The sequence below is a fragment of the Nelumbo nucifera genome, chromosome 3 (genome assembly GCF_055504915.1).
Source record: "Nelumbo nucifera cultivar China Antique chromosome 3, China Antique-T2T, whole genome shotgun sequence".
Taxonomy (NCBI): Eukaryota; Viridiplantae; Streptophyta; class Magnoliopsida; order Proteales; family Nelumbonaceae; genus Nelumbo; species Nelumbo nucifera.
Genome location: NC_142651.1, coordinates 41,136,602 through 41,158,145, shown reverse-complemented (window position 1 = coordinate 41,158,145; position 21,544 = coordinate 41,136,602). Strand labels below are relative to the sequence as shown.

Here is a 21,544-nt window from a genome sequence, read left to right as displayed (position 1 = left end):
TGGGTCAATATTTTATCAGCCAAGAACAAAAGTTAAAAAAAAATGATACTATTTCTTCCTTCCACATTCTTTATCTCTCTTACTATATTATTTGGTTATAGTCTCTTATTATAATTGAAACTCATTTTTTAGAACCATGAAGTATCCAACCCAAATAAATAAATGATTAATTAAATAATACAAAGAATCTTTTAAAAATTAAATAGTACAAAGATAGAAATAATATTCTAGGTACAAAAATAAAACAAAAATTAAATAAATAATTTTAACATCAAGTGTTCAGTGCTCACAAAACCTAAGTGAGCAGCAGAGTTCCCCTTGTTCAATTACTTTGCAAGAATTTTTACCCAAAAAAATTAAATAAAAAAGAAAAGGGAACAAAGCTTTTGCAAGTGTTATTCCACATTATAAACAAAAGTTGCCCTGTGGGCTATGGCTTTGGCTTTGTGTCACAGCGATTTGAGGAGGCAGGAGGCTGGCATTGGAGTGAAAGCAGACTTGTTGCAGTGGCAGTGTCATGGAGAAATCTCTGGTAACGCTGGACAAGGGTACATGCTGCTCTTCTTGGAACTACTGTTGCCAGAGATTGGCGACGGGATCGTCAGATGGAATACTGGCGATTTTTGATTCTCCCGACCCAGATTCTTCGACCTTCACCTGCACGTCTAGATGTAAGGTTCGTGAAGTTCTTCTCTCTCCTTTCTCCTTTTCTTTTTCTCTTTATGTCCAAGTGGTAATCGATCCAAAACTTGAATAAAAGGTTCCGATGCTCTTGATAGAATAAGCTACTCCAAATCGGCGTAATTTATCCCTGTTGGTTCATACCGTGGAATATTTGTGTTAGTTTGAGGATTTTGGTATGAATATTATGAGTGTTAAAGCACCTCATTTGTTGAAATATTGATTAATTTGTCAGGTTTGTTTTGGACTTTTATGTTCTCAATTTGATGGAGTTGCTTAGATTGTTAGACAAAAATGATAGATACCACAAAGGGATGGATTCTGGTATGATGAACTTCATTGTTATGGAATACTGTTTATTTTGTTAAGCGTTAGATAGCTTCCATATAGCTGACATGGCATTTGCTACGTCTTCAGTTGCTGAATCTAGTTATTCGTTGTGTTTGATACAAGTCGTGTTTATAGACTGAGTGTGCATCCGGTGTTCTATTAAAAACCGATACGCACAAATATCTACTATTATTCGATAATGTTCTTATTCCACCTCTTCTTTTTATGAGAAGATCATTGATACGAAATGATTTCCAGCGAGAGTCATGGCCGGATGGCCCATAAAGCTATAAACAATAAACACTGCAGGGTATCGCAAAAGTTATTCTGCAAATTCATCCTCAAAATTTTGCTTCTCCAACAACCTTTTAATTTTTCCTGATATTTTGATTATGAACTGTCTTATAGGCACATGAAACAAGTATTACAAAAGTTACTTGGATTCCTCCAGAATATGGTGATGCAGTTGCATGCATTTGCTTAGATGGAAAATTATCACTATGGGAGGAAATTGAGGAAGGTACATAGTTGTTTTCTTCTGATATCAGAAGTTTCCAATTTGCAAGCTTTTAGCTCTTTTTTTTATCTGATAAGTTATAAACCATAACTTCGACATCCATAAATGTTGATATTTTCATTACAATAAAACATTATTGCTGAAAGTCTGTATGCCTGTCGATCAAGTGGCTTCCAAGATCAGTAAATGATCTTTTTCTTTTTTTTTTTTGTGGGGGGGGGGGGGGGGGGAGGGGGTGGGAGGAATGGACAGAGTAAGCATCTAGGCCATGAGGTTGAGTGGTAAGACTGCCTTGAATATTCTGAATTGTAGTTCTCTCAATATAGTGCTTTGTATTTGGAATTCCCATTTACCCATCTTAGGGAAAGGGGCCGCACTTGCTTCTTCTTGACTCTTTTGTTAGTTTTTGGTCCTTTATTCCTCAAATATAAATCTGTTGCATAGCTACATATTTGACAATAATATAAGAGGCATCTTTTTTTATCCCTCTATCTTTTAGGTCCACATCCACTAAAATGGAAGGTATGTAAACACTTTGAAAGCAATGCAGCTCGAGTGCTGGACCTCCAATTTGGGATGTCCCAAACAAGTTTGAAAATGGTCAGTGCTAGTAGTATTTACTCTTTTCCTGTTCTCTTTTTTTCTTATTTGTTTTACTCCATTATTGAAAAGCTAATTTGCAGTTGACTTCTTGTGCTTGTTTTAGTGATCTTTTGATCTTCCATATGCTTGTTTTCTAACTATAATATTCCAATTTTACTTGAAATTTATATGAATTTGTATTTGCTAATTTGCCTAGTCATTTTTCTTTAATTTCAGAGAAATGTAGTCCAATGAACCTCTTCCTGGATATATATGCCATTGTGTTTATATGATATCTGAGATTTTTACATTGTACTTATAGACCGTGATACTTAATTGCTAGTAAAATTCTCCAAATTGCCCATATTATGGTAAGTGGGGCTGAATTAGAAAGGAAAATGTAGTTCTTGAAGAAAAACCAACATAGGCACTGAGGCTTCTCATTTGGCATGTTTTGACTACCTAATTTTGGTTAAATTCAAACTTACCTTTTTTAAGTTCTATCATCAAATAGGGACATTTTTGTAAGTGATACCTTTTTTTTTCATCAGTAACTGATAATGATTTTGTTTCTATTGAGAGAATATACAGGGTATTTATGGTATGATACTTATTCTATCTCTCCTCACCTGTTAGAGCAAAAAGCAGAAGCTTCCTTTAGACTAATGGATACCCACACCCGGTCACTGGTTGTTCATTTACCTCATTTGGATCTAAGGAATCTTCAAAGGAGTTTGCAGACGAAGAGATCCAAGAAAACTCTACTTTTATGGTAATAGCCAGGCGTCTTGGTGCCTTAAATGCCATGGTCCTTCCATTTCTCCCTTCAATCAGCCAATAATTGATTGTGAGTCTCCTTCTATAACCAAGTTCTGGATCCCTGTCCTTGCCAATCTATGTCCTTATTGCACAAATTGTGTTTCTGCCTTTGCTGAGTTTCCAGCACCCATTAGACCTCAAAATTCCAATGTAATGCCTCCTTCGTGATCTCCAAAAACACCACCTATTTCTGACCTGGATTTGCAAATACTGCAGCCATCAAAATTCATTTTTATTCTATCTAATGGAGAGTGCCATGCAGGGGTACTCTTATCCCTTCTAGTAGATATTGATGCCACCACTTGTCACTCTCTGAGGATATCATCTATGGTGAAACAGGAGAAATCCTTTCTAGTCTTCACCTGATGAATTTTTATCAAATATCTTAATACCTCATTAGATTGATTTTTATTTGAGAAAAATTTGGAGTTTCATTCTTCCCATATTATTCATATGGTGCCTTCTGTCATGCATCTCTACATAATCTTTCCTCTTTTCTTACTTGTTGAGAAAAAATTGGGCTGCAACAGAGTATCTACATTCTACATCCTATGGAGGTTTCCATCTAGCACCAAAGAAAACAATGAAATGTTCCCAAATGCTGTTAACAAAAAGACAAGTGATACAGATACTGAAGCAAGGTGTGATCATCAAGAAGAAAAATATGGAGGCAAATGATTCTCCTTTTTTTTGTTTTTAAATGATTCTCCTTTCACTAGATATTCATTTGAAAGGATGTAGAACTGGTAAATATTTTCAGTTTAAGTATAGATCCCATGTAACTGACTGGAGAATGAGTAGCTGATGTGTTGGAATCCCTTGGAGAATGACTAAATTGAAAAGAGTACCATGCCATTCCAATTTTCCAATAATCAAATGCCCTCTACCTCAAATTTCATTAGAAACACACACGCTTTAATTGCTAAAACAGTAATAGACAATATATCTTTTTTCTTCCTACTTATCTGGTATTGATTTAAAAAAGTCTCTTATTTCCATGGAGTATTAAGAAGGTTGGAAAAGGGGCTGGAGTGCCTTCTTTTGAGGTATATGTTTGCTATTAGAAGATCATATTGTGTTGCAAACTCAAAAATCATATTCCTCATTTAGTATCTTTCTCCAAATGCATGTCCTCCATGCGTTCACCATAATCCTCCATTATACTCTTATAGCCACTTAGGCCTTGTCCTATAAAAAGTGTCTTTCTGTCTGAATTTATTTGAATTTTTCCTTTATATTTTCCTTGAATCATTTCTTAATGCATATGATGGGATAAGGCTTTGTTGAGTTGATTTGAGTTTCTTAGTTCTATCCTGGTATCCCATTGAATGCACAAGTGTAATCAATAGCATTGATTATCCTATTTAAGACAAGCTTCTTCAAAAAAAATCCTATACTACCATGCACAGTTTTGCTTTTCACTAGAACTACCAATAATATAAACAGCAGCATCAACGAGTAGATGTGAATTCTAGCATGCATGACATGCACATAAGGTACTCTTTTAACCGGACTTGCATGGATCAAGATAAGATGAACTTCAATGTCACAAGGTTTTGTCATGCAAATTCTAATGGCATATGGTTAACAGAGAGTATGAGGGATTTTTCGAGGGTTATTGCCAGGCACAACATCTAGGATTTACCTCTCCACAATGGGAAGTTTACTTGGTCAAATTTGTGGGAAAATGTAATAAGTTGCAACTGTACAGATTTCTGATGACCTCAGATTAGGAGGAACATTTTCCCACCCTTGTTCAGGAAATTAGACATTGGTGTACCTCCGATCATTGGCCAGTTACTCTACAAACTCAATTAGTGTCTACAGGAAAAACCCCTTTCAGATTGGAAAAGGTGTGCCCTTTACATGAGGACTTCCAGCAAAACGTGTCTACCTGGTGGGGAGAATGTAGGGTGGAAGGATGGGTAGGCTTTTGCTTTTTGCAAAAATTGAAATATTTGAAAAGGAAGCTAAAACATTGGGAAAGAGATGAATTTAAAGAAATTTTAAACGAAAAAAATCAAAGTTCTTTTGGAGATGGAGGATCTTGACCAAAAGGAGAAAAGCGAGGTCTTCGATGAAGATGGTAGGATTAAAAGGGAGGCTTTAAGGAAAGAATATGACAAGGTAGTGAGAAGGGAATAAGTGCTTTTGAGGTAGAGAATCTAGAGATCAAAAGTAGGATCACAAAAGGAAGGTCATAATAATTCTAGATTCTTCCATAGTTATGCCTCAGGGAGGTGTCAGAAAAATCTCATTACTAAATTGAAGGTGGGGCAAAGAGAGGTGGAAGACATAGAGGAAATGGTTGAGGTCATTCTAAAATTCTTTAAGGAATTGTATTCCAAGGAAACAAAAACTTTATGTTAAGTAGCTGGGATGGTTCTGTTTTGTCAAAAGACAAGAATGCTTGGCTGGAAAGAGAATTTGTGGAGAAGGAAATCAGGGATGATTTTAGTTTGGATGGGGATAGAGGTCATGTGCCAGATTCAAGAGTGTGGAAATGGCAGAAATCAGGAGTATTCTCAGTTAAATCCTTCTACAGATATTTAGTAGGTGGAAATGGTACATGTTTTCCTAGCCGGGTCATTTTGGGGACAGTGGCACCCATGAAAGTTAAATTTTTTGCTTGGGTGGCAGTTTTAGAGAAATGCCTAACAAAAGAAATGCTGTTGAAGAAAGGTTTTCCATGCAATGACTTGAACTGCAGCCTGTGCAGCGGGGAGATGGAATCAGTTAATCATCTGTTTTTACATTGCAAGTTCGTAGGAGAGATATGGAACTATTTTCTAAAGTGCTTAGAGGTCAGCTGGAGTATGCCTGCCTCAGTTAAAGAATGCTTGGAGGCTTGGCACATACCGGGGATGACAAAGAAGGGGAAGTTGTGCTGGTCCTCTTTACCTCTGGCTATTTTGTGGGCGGTATGGACTGAAAGGAACAGCAGGACTTTTGATCACAAAGCTTCTATTGAAGCTGAGGTCAGTAACAAGACTAATGAGCTGCTTAGGAGCTGGTTGTCTATACATACAGGTTTTAAAGAAGATACATCTGACTGTAGATTTTTTGAAGGTGGCCGTTTTTTGAGGTCCTTTTGCTTATGTTTTGTACAGTTTCTTGATAGGCCCCAATTAATGCCAGGAAGAGGAAAGGTCAACAATCAGCTAAGGGGGGGAAATAATTGAACAATTAATCACATGAGGGCAATTATAGCTGGAGGGAATAAGGAGAGTCTTGGGGCATTTATAGCTATGTCAGTTATGAATAAGAAGAGTTTTTGGGCATTTATAACTAGGCCAGCTGGGCATTTATAGAGGGAGTCAGTTATGCTATCAGTAGAGTATAAGAAGGGGCTTTGGGGGATGGGGGTGGTATGTTTTCTTTGAGTAAAGAATATTGTGAGTGTTTGGGAGAGCCGGCGGTCTCTCGAAGAACCGACCAACTGTTAATGTTTTCTGCTGAATGAATACTAGTTTCTTTTGTCGATGTTCGAGTGTGTGAGCGCTGCTGTAAGTCTGTGAACTGCGTGTCAAATTTCTGGGTCATATCAGTGGTATCAGAGCGCATCTTTCCTCGGCCATGGTGACAGCTAAGGAAGTGGCATCGCAGGTGGAGGGTTTCGAAGAACGCTTGACTTCTCTGCATTCTGAAGTGGATGGCTTACGTGATGAGATTCAGTGACTCGATCCAGAAAAGATAGCAGCAGGACTTTTGAAGATCTCATCCCTAGAAGGAGGCGTTCAAGACATGGTAAGACGTTTTGATCTGTTGCTTCAGCAACAGACCTTTTCAGCTCCTTTGTGTACAACTGACATTGCTCCTCCTGTAGCCACATCAAGTCGTGTGGCTGACAAAGGGAAGAGTGCAGCTTTCCCGACGTCTTCTTCAATGTCAGTGCCGGAACATACTTCTGATCCACTTCCTCGGAAGTTGGAGTTGCCTATTTTTGATGAGGAAAATCCAGACGGCTGGCTTTTTCGCGCGGAACGCTATTTTGAGATTAATGGCTTGCTTTCGGCGGAACGACTACGGGCGGCCGTGGTCTGTTTAGAGGGTGATGCTTTGGCGTGGTATTATTGGGAGGATGGTCGGCGACCTTTTCGGAGTTGGGCAGAATTCAAGGAACTCCTCCTTGAACGTTTTCGATCGACTCAGGAAGGTAATTTACAGGAGCATCTCTTCTCGTTACATCAGCCTTCTACTGTTAAGGAATATCATCGCCAATTCGAGGTGCTCTCCGCTCCCTTATGTGACCTGCCAGAATCAGTCCTTGAAGCAGCCTTTGTTAATGGGTTGCGCCCAGATATCCGGGCCGAACTTCGACAGATGGAACCCGTTGGGCTGATCAAAAAAATGGTTGCAGCCCAGAAAATTGAGGAGAAGAATCAGGCCTTATGGGCTTATCAATCAGGTTCATTTCCTCGTGGGCTCACATCGTCCCTCTCTGGAACCCACTTTAACTCACGGGTTTCGCAAGTGACTACTCCTGCTGTCACCCGACCTGCATGTGCCGCAATCCCTCCTTCTTCTTCATCAGCCCCTATTATTAAGGCCCCACCTCCTGCTTTCAAAAAGATGACCGATAAAGAGATGCAGCAGAAACGTGCGAAAGGTCTATGCTTCCGTTGCGACAAGAAATACAGCCCGGGACACCGTTGTGCTCAGAAATCACTTCAGGTTTTATGGGTTCAAGATGATGTGGAGGAAATTACTTCTGATGCGTCTAATTTGGACTGCACTTCCGGGGACACTGAAATTGCTCCGGCTCCAGAATCAACTGCGCTTTGTGTTTCGTCTCTTGTTGGGTTGTGTGCGGCAAATTCCCTTAAGGTACATGGACGCATTTTGTCACGTGAGGTGGTCATATTGGTAGACTCGGGTGCATCCCACAACTTTATCTCCGAAACTTTAGTGGAAGAATTGAAATTACCCCGCACCCCTACACATGAATTTGGAGTTCAGATGGGAAATGGTGAGGAGGTGAGAACTTCCGGAGTCTGCCGTCAGGTTTGCCTCAACTTACCCGAATTGGATGTCATTGCTGATTTCTTTCCTTTAAAGTTGGGCTCTACGGATGTCATTCTTGGTTTTCCTTGGTTAGCATCCCTCGGGGACTCAGTGATGAATTGGGGCAACATGTCTATGAAGCTCAATTTGGGAGGTGTCCGGGTGAAATTACAGGGCGATCCTTCTCTCTGTTCTTCTCAGGTATCTTTGCATGCTATGATACGTAACTTACAACATGAGGGACATAACAGGGGTTTTCCACCTGGATATGATTTTGATGTTCATATCCACTATGGGGCTGATGCTTACATTTGTGGAGAAGAGACGACATTGTTGGAAAGCCTTGAAGGAAAACAAGGAAAACCAAGGTTGAAGCCTCCTTTTCCAGCTAAGGCAGGGCTATATGGATGTCCAACAACTGTTACAAATGTTGAAACTGTGGCTGTTTCCCCCACCATGTTAAGGTGTGGTCCTGAATGGTTTGCTAGTTTTGGCAGGAAGAACAATTCTGGGACAAAGCTATTCTGTGTCTCAGGCCACGTGAATAAGTCTTGTACAAATGAAGAGGAGATGAGTATTCCATTGAAGGAGCTGATAGAGAGGCACTGTGGAGGAGTTAGAGGTGGATGGGATAATTTGCTTGCAGTGATACCAGGGGGTTCTTCTGTTCCACTGATTCCAAAGCACATATGTGATGATGTGTTGATGGATTTTGATGCACTCCAGGCTGTCCAAACGGGTTTAGGGACAGCTGCTGTAATTATGATGGACGAGTCAGCTGATATTGTGGATGCGATTGCTAGGCTCTCTTACTTCTACAAGCTTGAAAGTTGGGGGCAATACACACCATGTAGGGAGGGGACAGGATGGCTGTGGAGGATCATGGAGAGGGCTGAAGGTTGGAAACGCGAAGCTGGAGGAAATAGACATGCTTCAAGAGGTGACAAAGCAGACACACCATCTGTGCATTGGGCGATGCTGCTGCTTGGCCTGTGCAGGGACATATCAGTACGGGGTGTGCGTCCATCCACTATGCCTGGAGCTACGGGTTTGGGAGTTCTTATTCATTGGCTGGGCCTGCCTGATTTTGAAGATTCTTGGGAGCCTTTTGACTTACTTCGAGACCAGTTTCCTCATTTTAACCTTGAGGACAAGGTTAGACTTTCGGCGGCGGGTAATGATAGGCCCCAATTAATGCCAGGAAGAGGAAAGGTCAACAATCATCTAAGGGGGGGGGGGATAATTGAACAATTAATCACATGAGGGCAATTATAGCTGGAGGGAATAAGGAGAGTCTTGGGGCATTTATAGCTATGTCAGTTATGAATAAGAAGAGTTTTTGGGCATTTATAACTAGGCCAGCTGGGCATTTATAGAGGGAGTCAGTTATGCTATCAGTAGAGTATAAGAAGGGGCTTTGGGGGATGGGGGTGGTATGTTTTCTTTGAGTAAAGAATATTGTGAGTGTTTGGGAGAGCCGGCGGTCTCTCGAAGAACCGACCAACTGTTAATGTTTTCTGCTGAATGAATACTAGTTTCTTTTGTTGATGTTCGAGTGTGTGAACGCTGTTGTAAGTCTGCGAACTGCGTGTCAAATTTCTGGGTCATATCATTTCTCTTTGTACAAGGACCATTGATTAATATAATTATACTTTACCTTTTCTAAAAAAGAATAGAGGTCCTGTGCCGGATGGATTTCCTATGTTCTTCTAACAGTTCTGTTCAGACATTATACAACATAATTTACTGTTGGAGTTCAAGGATTTCTGTCAATCAGCCATAGTGAATTATGGCAGCATCTCAACTTTTATTAGCCTAATCTCCAAGAAAGAAGGGACACTGAAGGTTCGAGACTTCCGATCCATCAGTTTGGTAGGGAGTGTTTACAAAATTTTCGCAATGGTTTTGGTAGGAAGAATGAAAGAAGTGGTGCGAAAGGTTATCTCCTCTAAGTAATGTGCTTTTGTAAAAGGAAGGCAGCTTATTGACAGCATTTTTGTGGCTAATGAATGTGTTGAAGAAAGAAGGCTTCAAGACAAGGCAGGTGTGGTAATGAAGCATGATCTGGAAAAGGCGTGTGATAAAGTTGATTGGAATTTTTTATTGAGAATTGTGAAGTTGAAAGGGGTGTATTAGTGTCACATGGTTTTCAATATTGATAAATGGAGAACCAAAAGGTTACTCCAATGCTAGTCAAGGTCTTAGGCAAGGTTGTCCTCTTTCTCCCTTGTTATTTACTTTGGTGGTGGATATCTTTAGTCATCATTGAGAAAGCAATGAATTTGATCTTGGTGAAAGCTTAAAGTGGGGAGAGATGAAATCCACAATTTGCATTTGCTTATTGTAGATGATATTAACTTTATTCATGGAGGCAGATTTGGAAAATGTGTTAAATCTGAAAAGGGTAATCAAATGCTTTGTAATGGTGTCTAGCCTCCAAGTGAACTTCTCAAAAGCAGCATTCTAGATATAAACATTTTTTATACGACTCTTATGGAAAGCTTCAAGGAGATTTTGGGTTGTAAGGAGGATACATTTCTCATTTCCTTTCTAGGGATGCTTCTTGGTTGGAACCCAAGTCTCAACTTTTTGGACCTTGTTGTCAAAAAATTGTAAAGAAAGGCTAGCTACATGAAAGAAAAACTCTCTCTAAGGTGGGCAGGCTCACTTTAATCAAGGTTTCTCTTATCAACTTGCCCATTTACTTTTTATCAGTCTTCCTTATCTCGACTTAAGTAAAAAACCAAATTGAAAAATTACAAAGAGACTTCTCGTGGCATGGAGGAGGGGAGAAAAGTACACATTTAATAAGTTGGGGTTAGGTGTTTAAGCCAAAAGAAGAAGGTGGTCTTGGAATTGGGCATATAAAGGAAAGGAACATAGCTTTCCTTAGCAAGTGGATGTGGAGGTTGATTTGAAAATATGTGGCTCTCTCACCCGGATTTTAAAGAGAAAGTCAAGGTTTGGTGGAATAGCTTGGATTAATCTCCAATGTGGGAAAGCCAAAAGTTCCTAAAGAAACTCCAATTGTTAAAAAAAGGAGATCAAGGAGTGGAATAGGGAGAAGTTTGGAAGACTGGAGGAGAAGAAAGCTGATTTGATTTTCTAGATTGAGGCAATTGATAGCAAAGAGGTAGAAGGATCCTTAGGTGAAGGTGAAAGGCAGTTGAGATGGTCTTTGAAGAAAGAGTTAGGGGAGACTATTGAGGGAGGAAATATGTTGGAAGCAAAAATCAAGAGAGGTGGATCAAAGAATGTGATGGAAATACAGGATTTTTCCATGCCATTGCAAATGGAAGGAGAAGGAAGAGTATGATTACTTCTTTATTGGTGGGGGAAAATGAGGTTACAGACCAAAATGAGATTGCTAAAGCATTCTCAGAGCATTTCAGGTTTATTTATAAAAGACCCCTACTCGAGAGGTGGAGGGCTGAAGGCATTGATTGGGAGACATTGGGGGAGACTCAAGTCCAAGTTTTGGAAAAAAGGTTTGAAGAGAGAGAGAGAGATTAAGGAAGTGGTTTTTTCTATGAATAGATCAAAAGCACCAGGGCCCGATGGTTTCACAATGGCCTTCTATCAAGACTGTTGGGACATAATCAAAGGAGATCTACTTAGAGTGATCAATGAATTCAGGGGATTTTAGACCAATAAGTCTAGTCACCAATATTTACAAGGTGATAGCAAAGATGTTGTCTCTGAGGATTAAGAAGGTGATCTCCCACTTGTTTCTCAGTCTCAAGGGGCCATTGTACAGGATAGACAGATTATTGATAAAATCTTAATTGCCAATGAATGTCGGGAGGCTCAAAAGAGACTAAAGAGGAAAGGAGTGGCTATCAAATTGGATTTGGAAAAAGCTTATGATTTGGTGGATTGGAACTTCTTGATTGATATTATGAGGAGGTGTGGCTTTGGAAATTTGTGGTGTAAATGAATTAAGGGTTGTTTACAAACTAGTCACTACTCAGTCATAGTTAATGGGATAGTGTATAATTTCTTTGAGGGATTCTGTGGACTTAGGCAGGGCGACCCCCTTTCTTCCTTTCCATTTACTTTGATTGCTAAAGCCCTAAGTAAATTGATTTCAAGAGCAAATTGCTTGCAGCTATTCAGGGGTTGGTCAGTGGGGAGGGATAATGTTTTGGTCACTTGTAGTTTGCAGATTATATTCTAATTTTTTGTGATGAAGATTGTAGGGAGGGAGTGGAAAATTTGAGGCTGGTTGTGAAGATCTTTGAGAGGATGTCTAACTTGAGGATCAATTGGTCAAAGAGCTTATTGGTTGGAACCAACATCGAAGAGGATGAATTAAAGTTTTTGGCAGATTCCCTAGGTTGTGAAAAAGGAGAGTGGCCGTTGAATTACTTAGGCTTACCCCTAGGAGATAACCCTAGATCTGCTTGTTTTTGGTCTCCAGTGGTGGAAAGAAACGAGAAACGCTTGGTGGGGTGGAAAAGGAACTATATCTCATTGGGGGGGGGGAATAACTCTAATCAAGTCTACCCTAGCAAATCTTCTAGTGTACTACATGTTGGTGTTCAAGATGCCACAAGGGATAGTGAGGAAAATTGAAAAAATCATGAGGGATTTTCTTTGGGAGCTAGGGAAAAAATGAAAAATTATTTGGTTAGATGGGAAAAGGTGGTGAAATTGAAGGAAGAAGGGGGTTTGGGAATTGGTAATGTTAGGCTGAAGAATCAGGCCTTGCTTAGCAAATGGCTTTGGAGGTTTCCAAACGAAAATGAGAAATTATGGCACAAAGTTGTTGCAAGCATTCATGGCATGTCGAGCAACAAATGGGATGCTAGATGTCTCCATAGGGCTAGCTTGGCTTTTCTCTGGAAGGCCATCCATGATTTTCTCCCTACTTTCCTAAATCATATCAGGTATGACTTGTCTTTTGGTAGTAAAATCAGATTTTGGGAGGATGTGTGGATTAGAGATACTCCTCTAGGTGAGAAATTTCCTTCTCTTTTTGATCTTTCCAGGTTCAAGGGTAGGCCCATTTCAGATTTCCTAAGTCAACCTTCTCACCTTCTAGGGTTGAATTGGAACTTTTGCTTTAATAGGAGCCTTAGAGAGTTTGAACTTCTTGCAGTGTCCGAGCTGTTAGGCTTTCTGAATTCAGTGTTCTTGGGAGAAGGTGGGTCAGATTCTAGGATTTGGGGTCTTAATTCTGACGGGTCGTTTTCTTGTAAATCCTTTCTACACTCGTTGGTTGCCACCTCCTCTTATCCTTTCCCAGTTAAAGAAATTTGGTGCCCTCCCATTCCCCCTAAAATCAGTGATTTTTGTTGGGAAGTATTTCATGGTTGTATTAATACCTTTGATGTACTTCAAAGAAAAAGACCAAATTGGTGTTTGTCCCCTAACTGGTGTGTCCTGTGTAAGTTTAATGGTGAGACTGCTTTCCATCTTCTAATATCTTGTCCTTTTGTCAGTTTTATTTGGAATTGGTTTACTTCCCTTTTTGGGTGCAGGTGATCTTCTCTTGACAGATTGGAGGGTTTATTCAGCCCTGTTAGTATTAGTGGCACGAAAAGGAGGGGTAGGATCCTATGGAGATGTACTAGAGCAGCACTACTTTGGACTGCTTGGGAGGAAAGAAATGCAAGAATATTTGAAGGAGAGGAAAGATGTAAGGATGCATTAGTCGAAACAATAACATTGAGGGTGACACATTGGGCAAAAAGCTTGAAGTTGTTTTTAGTTTTTAAGGTCGAAGACTTTTTTAGGGTTTGGGGACTTATTGCTGCTTCATCTACAAGACAGCAGTTTTCTGAGGCATGGTCTCCTCCAACAGGTGGCTGGAAGAAGCTGAACTTTGATGGGAGTTGTGTGGGTAATCCAGGCTCCTCAGGCATTGTGGGGCCATTAGAGATGAAGATGGAAACATCATTGCTCTGTACTCCGGTCCTGTGGAGCAGGGTGATGTGGCAAGGGCAGAGTTTCTAGCTGCAGCTTATGGGGTTGAGAAGGCTAAAGAGTTGGGTATTAATAGACTGATCATCGAGGGAGACTCAAAAACTGTGATAAAATGGTTGCAGAAAGGGGAAGGGGTGACATGGCAGCTGAAGAATGAATTCTGAAGATTTAAATGGTTGTCAAGGGACATGTCAATCCAGGTGGGATGGGTGAGGAGATCTACCAACAGTTTGGTAGATAGCTTAGCAAAGCAAGGGGTTCAAAGAACACATGTTTTGGGCACATTTGTAATTCTGTTTTGGGTCAGCTTACTAAAGCAGGTTTCTTTCACAATTTCTTGTTGTATCCATAATTTTTCTAATTAATGAAACCTACTCAGAATTCTTGATAAAAAAAAAAGTGGCTGTGGAGGTTCCCCATTGAAATCAGTGCTCTTTGGACTGGTCTCATCATCAGCAAATATAGGAAGGACGCAAAAGGTTGGGATAGTAAGATCCACTTGAACAGGGTGAAAGCAACCAACACTTGGAAAGGTATCACTTCTACCTATAATGTTTTCATTCCTTTTATAAGATACAAAGTGGACAATGGAGATAGAATCAAAATTTGGACAGATCTATAGTGGGGAGAACAGACTTTGACTGCCTCCTTTACTAGAATCTTTAGCCTTTCTTAAATCCAAGAAGCTACAATTTCCCCATGCCTTCTCACTTACCCCCTTGAATCAAATTGGAACCTTAACCTTAGAAGACCTTAGAGAGAAGTGTAAATTGGTGAAATTACTGATCTTTTGCATAACCTTATAGAGGTTTATATTTCCTCCTCATCCCATGACCATCCAATCTGGAAACTCAACCCTGCCAGTAAGTTCTCTGCTGAATACTTTTTCAGGGCTCTCATATTGGAGGATCTCACTCAAGCTTCCCTTATAAAAAGATTTGGTGCTCTCATATCCCACCTAGAGTCTCCTTGTTTGTGTGGGAAGCTTGTTTAAAGAGAATAAATACTTATGACCTCATTTATAAATAATACAGAGGAAGATTATACATCTCCCCCCATGCTAGTATGTTATGCCATTGTGATGATGAATTTGCTGGCCATCTTCTCCTGCATTGCCTAGTAACAAGGAAAATTTGGTATCGTTTTCTAAACCTTGTTAGTTATATTCTGGAGTTTCTGTGGCAGTGACATGGTAAAAGCCTTGGAAGGAGGGTAAAATTTATTGGATTGCCGTAGCACAAGCTGTACTTCGGGGTGTTTGGGGAGAAAGAAATAAACACATCTTTGAAGATAAGTCCAGATCATTTGAAGACCTCATTTCCCACATTGCTAATCTTTGTAACATGTGGGCTGTCAATTCTGAGGAGTTTAGACACATTTCTGCAGTGATTTGTATAGGAATGTGAGATATTTTACATTCTTCCCCTAGGACTTTACCTCTTAGGGATCCTATTTCTAGAGAGGAGGGGGTGATGAGATGCATTAGGAAACCCAGGTGCAGCAGGAATTGGAGGTTCTCTAAGGGAGAGGAATGGGAGCATTTGTTGGACTTTTAGTGGCCCGATTGGGAATGCTGACTCCTCTAAGGCTGAAGTTTTGGCTGCCCTTATCGGATTCCTAATTGCTAGAGATTTGGGCATCTCCACTCTATCCATAGAAGGTGATTCAGCAAACACAATTACTTAGTTAGGAGAGGCTGAGGGTGGTCCTTGGTGGCTGGCTCACTACTTAGCCAAGGCAAGAGATATACTGACTACAATGAATACAAACCTTAATTGGATCCCTAGAGATTTAAATTCTTTGGAAGATGAGTTAGGAAAATCTGGTGTGCTTAGGCAATCTCTATATAATTTTTGAGTTAGGAAAATCCCTTGTTTGCCTTGCTCTTGTTGTAAATCATCTCATGTACCAGTTTTCTCTTTAAAGAAATTCTGTTATCTCCTTTCAAAAAAGAAAAAAAAAACACGCTTTATATTTCACATGTATCTTAGAATTGTTCTCTTGTGTGTTGGTCTTCAAGCATCCAGTGTGGAAGCATCATCTATTATCCATCTAGAAAAATCAATGAATTTGAGAGGTAGGGTCATTATTGTTTTTGTTTAATTTGAATCCTGACAACTGTGAGTGTCATAGTCTGGTGCAGTAAAAGTTGGTTATTTAGTTCTCTGGAAAATTTATAATACATGAAATTGAAAGATTGTTATTATAAAAAATGAACTTGGAAAAGGAAACCTAAACTCAGTTTATCATTTACCTTTATATTTCTACTATTATAGGTTGTTGCATACTCAGATGGCCAAGTTAAAATTTATGAACTATTGGACCCGTTGGAACTTAAGAAATGGCAGCTTCAGGTAAACCACTGTAACCGATTCCATCTTTCAATTTTCTAGGTTCTATTTCAGTATCTTGTAAGTTGCTACTGCTGATATGTTTTATGTCAGATGCAAAAAAATCTTCTGTGTTTCTTTTAATATATACTAGCTTCATAAGATATGATTTTAACTTATATTGTTGCATGGACAATGGTCTATGCATTTCTTATCCAATCTTCCTTTCCTTCTAATGGTTGTTTTCTTCCAAAGAGCCATCATGGCATGATTTTTTGTTATTGCAATAATCACCTATTGGAAGCTTTAATCTGTTGTTGGCCTAGTCAGCCTTGTGAACACTTGTCATTCCTGGCAGCCATGTCATGCCATCATGGGCATTGACAAACCAGTGTGATGTATAGTCTGTATGATCTTCAACTAAGTAGTTAGTTGTTTAGGGCCTGATCCAAAGGGGAGTAGGCCCCTCTGTCTACAAGTCATGCAAGCCAAATGAAACAAAAACAAAAAACTAAAACCCTTTCCAGCTGATGGCTAATAAAGTACCTCGTACATTTTCTTTTTGGGTAGACTGCTTATTAGCAATGACTGTTGCCCATGTCATTGGCCATCCTTGGCATTCACTTGAATAGGTGTGTCTACAAGCTGCAAAATGGCAGGCCTCTGATAGTCTGATGCAACTAGCCAAATGTGTATTTGTTTCCAACCAATAACAATCATAGAGTGTGCCAAGAGAATTTGATCCCATGTGAATACAAGGATCTTGGTTATTTTACCTAGATCGTGAACCTGGGTATGTAAGGCTGCTAAATTGCATCTGGATTATGAACCAAAGGGCTATTTTCTTTTAATTGATTTGTGCGAGCCTTTTAGATTTAGGGGTAGTGAATCAAAACATCAAATTTCAGCCTTTCAGATGCTAGCCTTCTGCATGAATATTTGTAGAAGTGATCATTCTTTCTCTCTTGTCAGGCAGAAATCCAGAATGTAATTGATCCAGTTACTATATTTGGGAAGCCATCATCTTCATCTGCATCCATTTCTTGGAATCCTCAAAGAGGTGAAAGTCATCAATTAAGTTTTGTTCTGGGTTTTAATTCAGATCTACCGCAGTTCAACTCGTCCAAGGTATATAAAGCCCCATGCTATCTATCTTAAAGGAAATGGATTAGATTGGATGATTTCGATATGGCAATACCTAGTTCTGAAACTTACCATTTAGAACATCTGGTAGATTGTTTCTAACAAATTGTATATGTTCCCTTTTCACTTTATCATGTTTGTGTGTGGAAATGCAAGTCAACAACCTATGTTTCTTTGTTTATTTGTGCCAGTGTCTATGTATGCCAAATCTGAAGTGGATGTGTTTAGGTTGCAAAAGTAATCTTAGGGCTTCTGGCTGCCTGTAACAGGATGTATCCACAATCCAATTATAGATGACGCTATCATTTAAGGTCCAAATGCCAGCTCAGTTGGATTTGGAACACGATTCAGTTAATCTGAAGTTTCATATTAGTGTTTGCAATAAGTAAGGTCAGAAAAAAGGGTGGTTTACTCCAGTCATCCCACTCTGGTGCAATTAGATGTCTTTATATCCAGCACAGAATTTCTTTGACGCTCACTTCTAAAAGTAGTCACTTTGGTATTAAGATTTTAGGTCCATGTCCAGAATTTGTGTTTTTTTTTTTGCATTTTATATTTCCAATCTTATCTTCCTAAGGTTGCAAATGGGAAAAAGGGCATTATGTTTTTTTTTCTAAGGGGAAGGGTTTATCTGAAAAAACAAAAAACAAAAATAATGCATGTGTGCGGCTAGCAAGTTCAGAGAATTGTCAAAAGTGAAACAAGTGGTAGAATTATCTTGTTCTCACTAATGGATACTACACAGGTTTGGGAATTTGACGAGGCTCATCAACGGTGGCTGCCAGTTGCAGAGTTAGCTTTGCCTGAAGACAAGGGCGATCAGGTCTATGTGGTTGCATGGGCGCCCAATATTGGAAGGTTGGCATATATTCTACTGAATTTGCAAACATATGCACATGCTCCATTGTCAGCTTCCTCTTCAAATTGTCTGCCATGTAAAACATCTTGATAAATGAAAGTTTTACATATGTTGGTGATATCTGATCTCAGACGTGTTAGATCTCAAGTGAATTTGACGTGAATCATTTGTCCTGATGTCACACCCATGGAGGCATTTTGCATTAGGTCTATAATAGAAAAATAATATTTGATGATAGTAAATTTTTGACCAACTTCCAGGCCATATGAAATGGTTGCTGTTGCAACAAGCAAGGGGATTGTGCTATGGCATCTAGGGCTGAACCCTGACGCAGATGGAAGGCTTCCTGTGGAGAAGGTTGCATTGCTCTCTGGTCATGAAGGCGAGGTATGCCATATGCATGCTTAAAATTGCTCCATAAAAGATAAACTTTGAAAGTTAAAGATGCCACATGGAAATTGGAATTTGTAGCCCCCTGTATCATCATTATTAGTTTATCTTTACAACAGCTTAGTTGGAAGATAATTGATTGCTTTGCTGGTAATGATGTATTGTTTTGGTTTTAGGTGTGGCAAATGGAATGGGACATGAGTGGAATGACACTGGCAACAACCGGAAGCGATGGGGTAGTGAGATTGTGGCAGTCCAACCTGAACGGTGTATGGCACGAAGAAGCTGCCTTTAGGGCCCCCTCTTAGTACTTCTTCCCCATTCAGTCTGTTGCAGTGACCATCCCTATTCGACTAAAATGTAATGACTCAAGTTAATCCCAAAGGTATGTTAAATGAGAGTTTTCCCTCTCAATCTTTCTTTCCTCACTTATTTGTAGGTAAGTCCCAAGGCATTCTTTTGAAGTTCCTGAAAATTACCCCACAGATTTGCCCTAATTAGATGGTTAAGAGTTAAGACTCGTTGGTTAAGTTGATTTACGTTTTTGTTTTTAAATTTCTTCATTGTTTAAGACTTTTAGTGGGTATCCATTTGGTGGTGGATCCCAATTTTGGAAACATGGGGATAAGTCGCAAGTCATGGGTTGGGGCCTTTGACCCACCTGTTCTGTGTCTCCAAGCCGTAGATTTGTCTTTCCTGATGAGATGATGATTTGTAAATGAAGAGTTGAGGAGTTCCACACAATTTGCGAGGCAGTGTTTGCCTGTTTGGTAATAATCCCAAAAGTGAAACGCAAATCTGTTAAAATAGAAGGATACAAATCGGTTCCGTTTTGCACTGAGAAGTGAGAAGTTACAGTGTCTTGGCTTCTTGCTTGGTTGTGATAGGTGAAAACATGAATCTCAAGGCTTAACCTATTCCTTGAAAGCAAAGTTTGCTTTCATTTTGAATGCAAAAATGGAAAATCCCAAGTTACCAAACTCCTGCAAGAACTGAACTAGAGTGCAAAATTGCTTTGATTCTGCATATTCAGTCTTAATATCTCATCAAACACAGCCAAACGAACAGGACAGCCTCAAAGATGTTTGTTTTGGTAGAGATGCATAAGTTCGAGTATGATGTCAGAAAGGCATGGTACCGAAAAAACTTGTGACCAATCCACTTGCATCGTAAAAGTGGCGACAACAAATCAGGTAGGTTTTCATCAAAATTCAGGGGGATGGCGTTATGATTGGTCAAAGTCTTATCATGTTTTTCGGCATCATAGAATTTTCACAAGTACCCCCCCCCCCGCCCCTTCTTCCTCGAGATTCATAGGGTTTTGGAGTATAAATAAACTACCATGGGAAGAGAATTTCAGCATCATCGGATGACTGTTATATCTAAATCTAATCTCCATGGCGAGAGATATGCCCGTTTGTTTAATGATGGTAGGGGCGTCTATGAAAAACTAAAAAACTGAACTGAATCGAGAAAACTAAACTGGAAAAACTGAAAGATCGGTTCGGTTTTTGGTTAATCTAAAAAAATCAGCGGTTAACTGAACCGCAATATTTCTTCTCTTATGTGCAAACCCAATTTTCGTTGATGGGTGCATTGTGTTTGTAGTGACAATGGACGTGAATATTTTGCTCAACCCATGCAGAACATTTTTCAAGAAGATGGTGTTTTCCACTACCACTACCATAGTTGCATTGTCACCTTCTCAATGATGCCCGTGCACTGCGTTTTCAGGCCAACTTGCCCCTTGCTTTTTGTGAAGATTGTGTTCTCACCGCTGCCTACCAAGTGTTTGGATGCCTCTGTTTTGCTTCCAACGGGCACTTAACACATGATAAATTTTCCCCCAAGGCACGTCGTTGTCTTTTTATTGGCTACCCCTTTGGTCAAAAGGCCTACAAAACTCTATGATTTGGAGACACACACCGTCTTCGCAAGCATTGATGTCATTTTCCATGAAGACACCTCCCTTTTCGTCCTCCACACCCAACCCTTACAACACGTACTTTGTCATACCTCATCCCATCTTTGATCCCGACCCGTCCACACCCCTCTCTTTTCCCCAGGCTGAACCCATCGATACTCATCCACCAATCCAAACCCCCATGTCACCGGATAGGGCACCCGTAGCTTCGTCTTCCTTAGTCCACACTTCACCACCTCGGCAGTCCACATGCATAAGGTGTCCACCTTCATTTCTTGAATTCTTGATGAATACTGTTGCAGCGTTCAACACCGAAGCCCTTCACTGTTGACATCACCAGGTACCCCTTACTCCATTACTGATTTCTTGTGTTATAATAAAGTTTCTACCCAACACAAGGCCCTTCTTAGTTTCCCTTTCCACCCATAATGAGCCCACTGCCTTTTTTGCCGCTATTAAAGACCCCAAACTAGCCCTCTCTTCATGCTTATAGTGACAGTGATTGGGGTGGTTCCACCACTAGAAGATCCATCACCGGCTATTTTGTGTTCCTTGGACATAGTCCCATCCCTTGGAAGTCAAAGAAATAGCCCACTCTTTCACGTTCCTTTTCTGAGAGCGAGTACCACACCATGGCTAGTACAGTGTGTGAAGTTCAATGGTTATCTTATCTCCTTTTTGACCTTGGTGTTGCCCCCATTCCAGCCTCCTTATCTTACGACAACAAGGCTGCTCTTTCCATCACCAACAACCCTGCACATCACGAATGAATAAAGCATATCGAAATTGATTGCCATCTTATTCGTGAGAAGATTAGCTATGATATCATTTGGCCCATTTATGTCCCATCTGATGCACAAGTAGCAGATAGTTTCACTTAGGCTCTTGGATACCTTTGTCACCGCTTCACCTGCAAGTTGGTTCATACCATATACTCTTTAACTTGAGGGGGTGTATTAACGTATGGAACTATGTAACTTAGCGACAGAACTTAGGGGGCGGTCTTTTTTCAGATTTTGAAAGGGGGGAAAGTTGGT

General features: G+C 40.0%; 1 protein-coding gene across 2 annotated transcripts; it reads left to right on the top strand.

The window, feature by feature from the left end:
* Positions 1-419: 419 nt before the first annotated feature.
* Positions 420-19,138, top strand: SEH1H (Transducin/WD40 repeat-like superfamily protein). 2 transcript variants are annotated; one of them, XM_010268160.2, is made up of 8 exons: positions 422-676; positions 1,420-1,531; positions 2,028-2,128; positions 16,138-16,215; positions 17,164-17,319; positions 18,080-18,192; positions 18,454-18,580; positions 18,760-19,138. In XM_010268160.2, the coding sequence occupies exons 1-8, from the start codon at positions 518-520 to the stop codon at positions 18,889-18,891; spliced, it is 978 nt and encodes a 325-aa protein (XP_010266462.1). In that variant the 5' UTR covers positions 422-517; the 3' UTR covers positions 18,892-19,138. The 2 variants fall into 2 exon arrangements, with proteins under 2 accessions (XP_010266463.1, XP_010266462.1); XM_010268161.3 differs by lacking the exon at positions 17,164-17,319 and having other exon boundaries at positions 420-676.
* Positions 19,139-21,544: the final 2,406 nt, after the last annotated feature.

Excerpts from the sequence above, each read along its gene's own strand:
- SEH1H (XM_010268160.2), top strand. The coding sequence starts at position 518 with ATGGAGAAATCTCTGGTAACGCTGGACAAGGGTACATGCTGCTCTTCT. Across the intron at positions 2,129-16,137 it reads CCCAAACAAGTTTGAAAATG|GTTGTTGCATACTCAGATGG; the intron begins GTCAGTGCTAGT and ends CTACTATTATAG. Across the intron at positions 16,216-17,163 it reads TTAAGAAATGGCAGCTTCAG|GCAGAAATCCAGAATGTAAT; the intron begins GTAAACCACTGT and ends CTCTCTTGTCAG.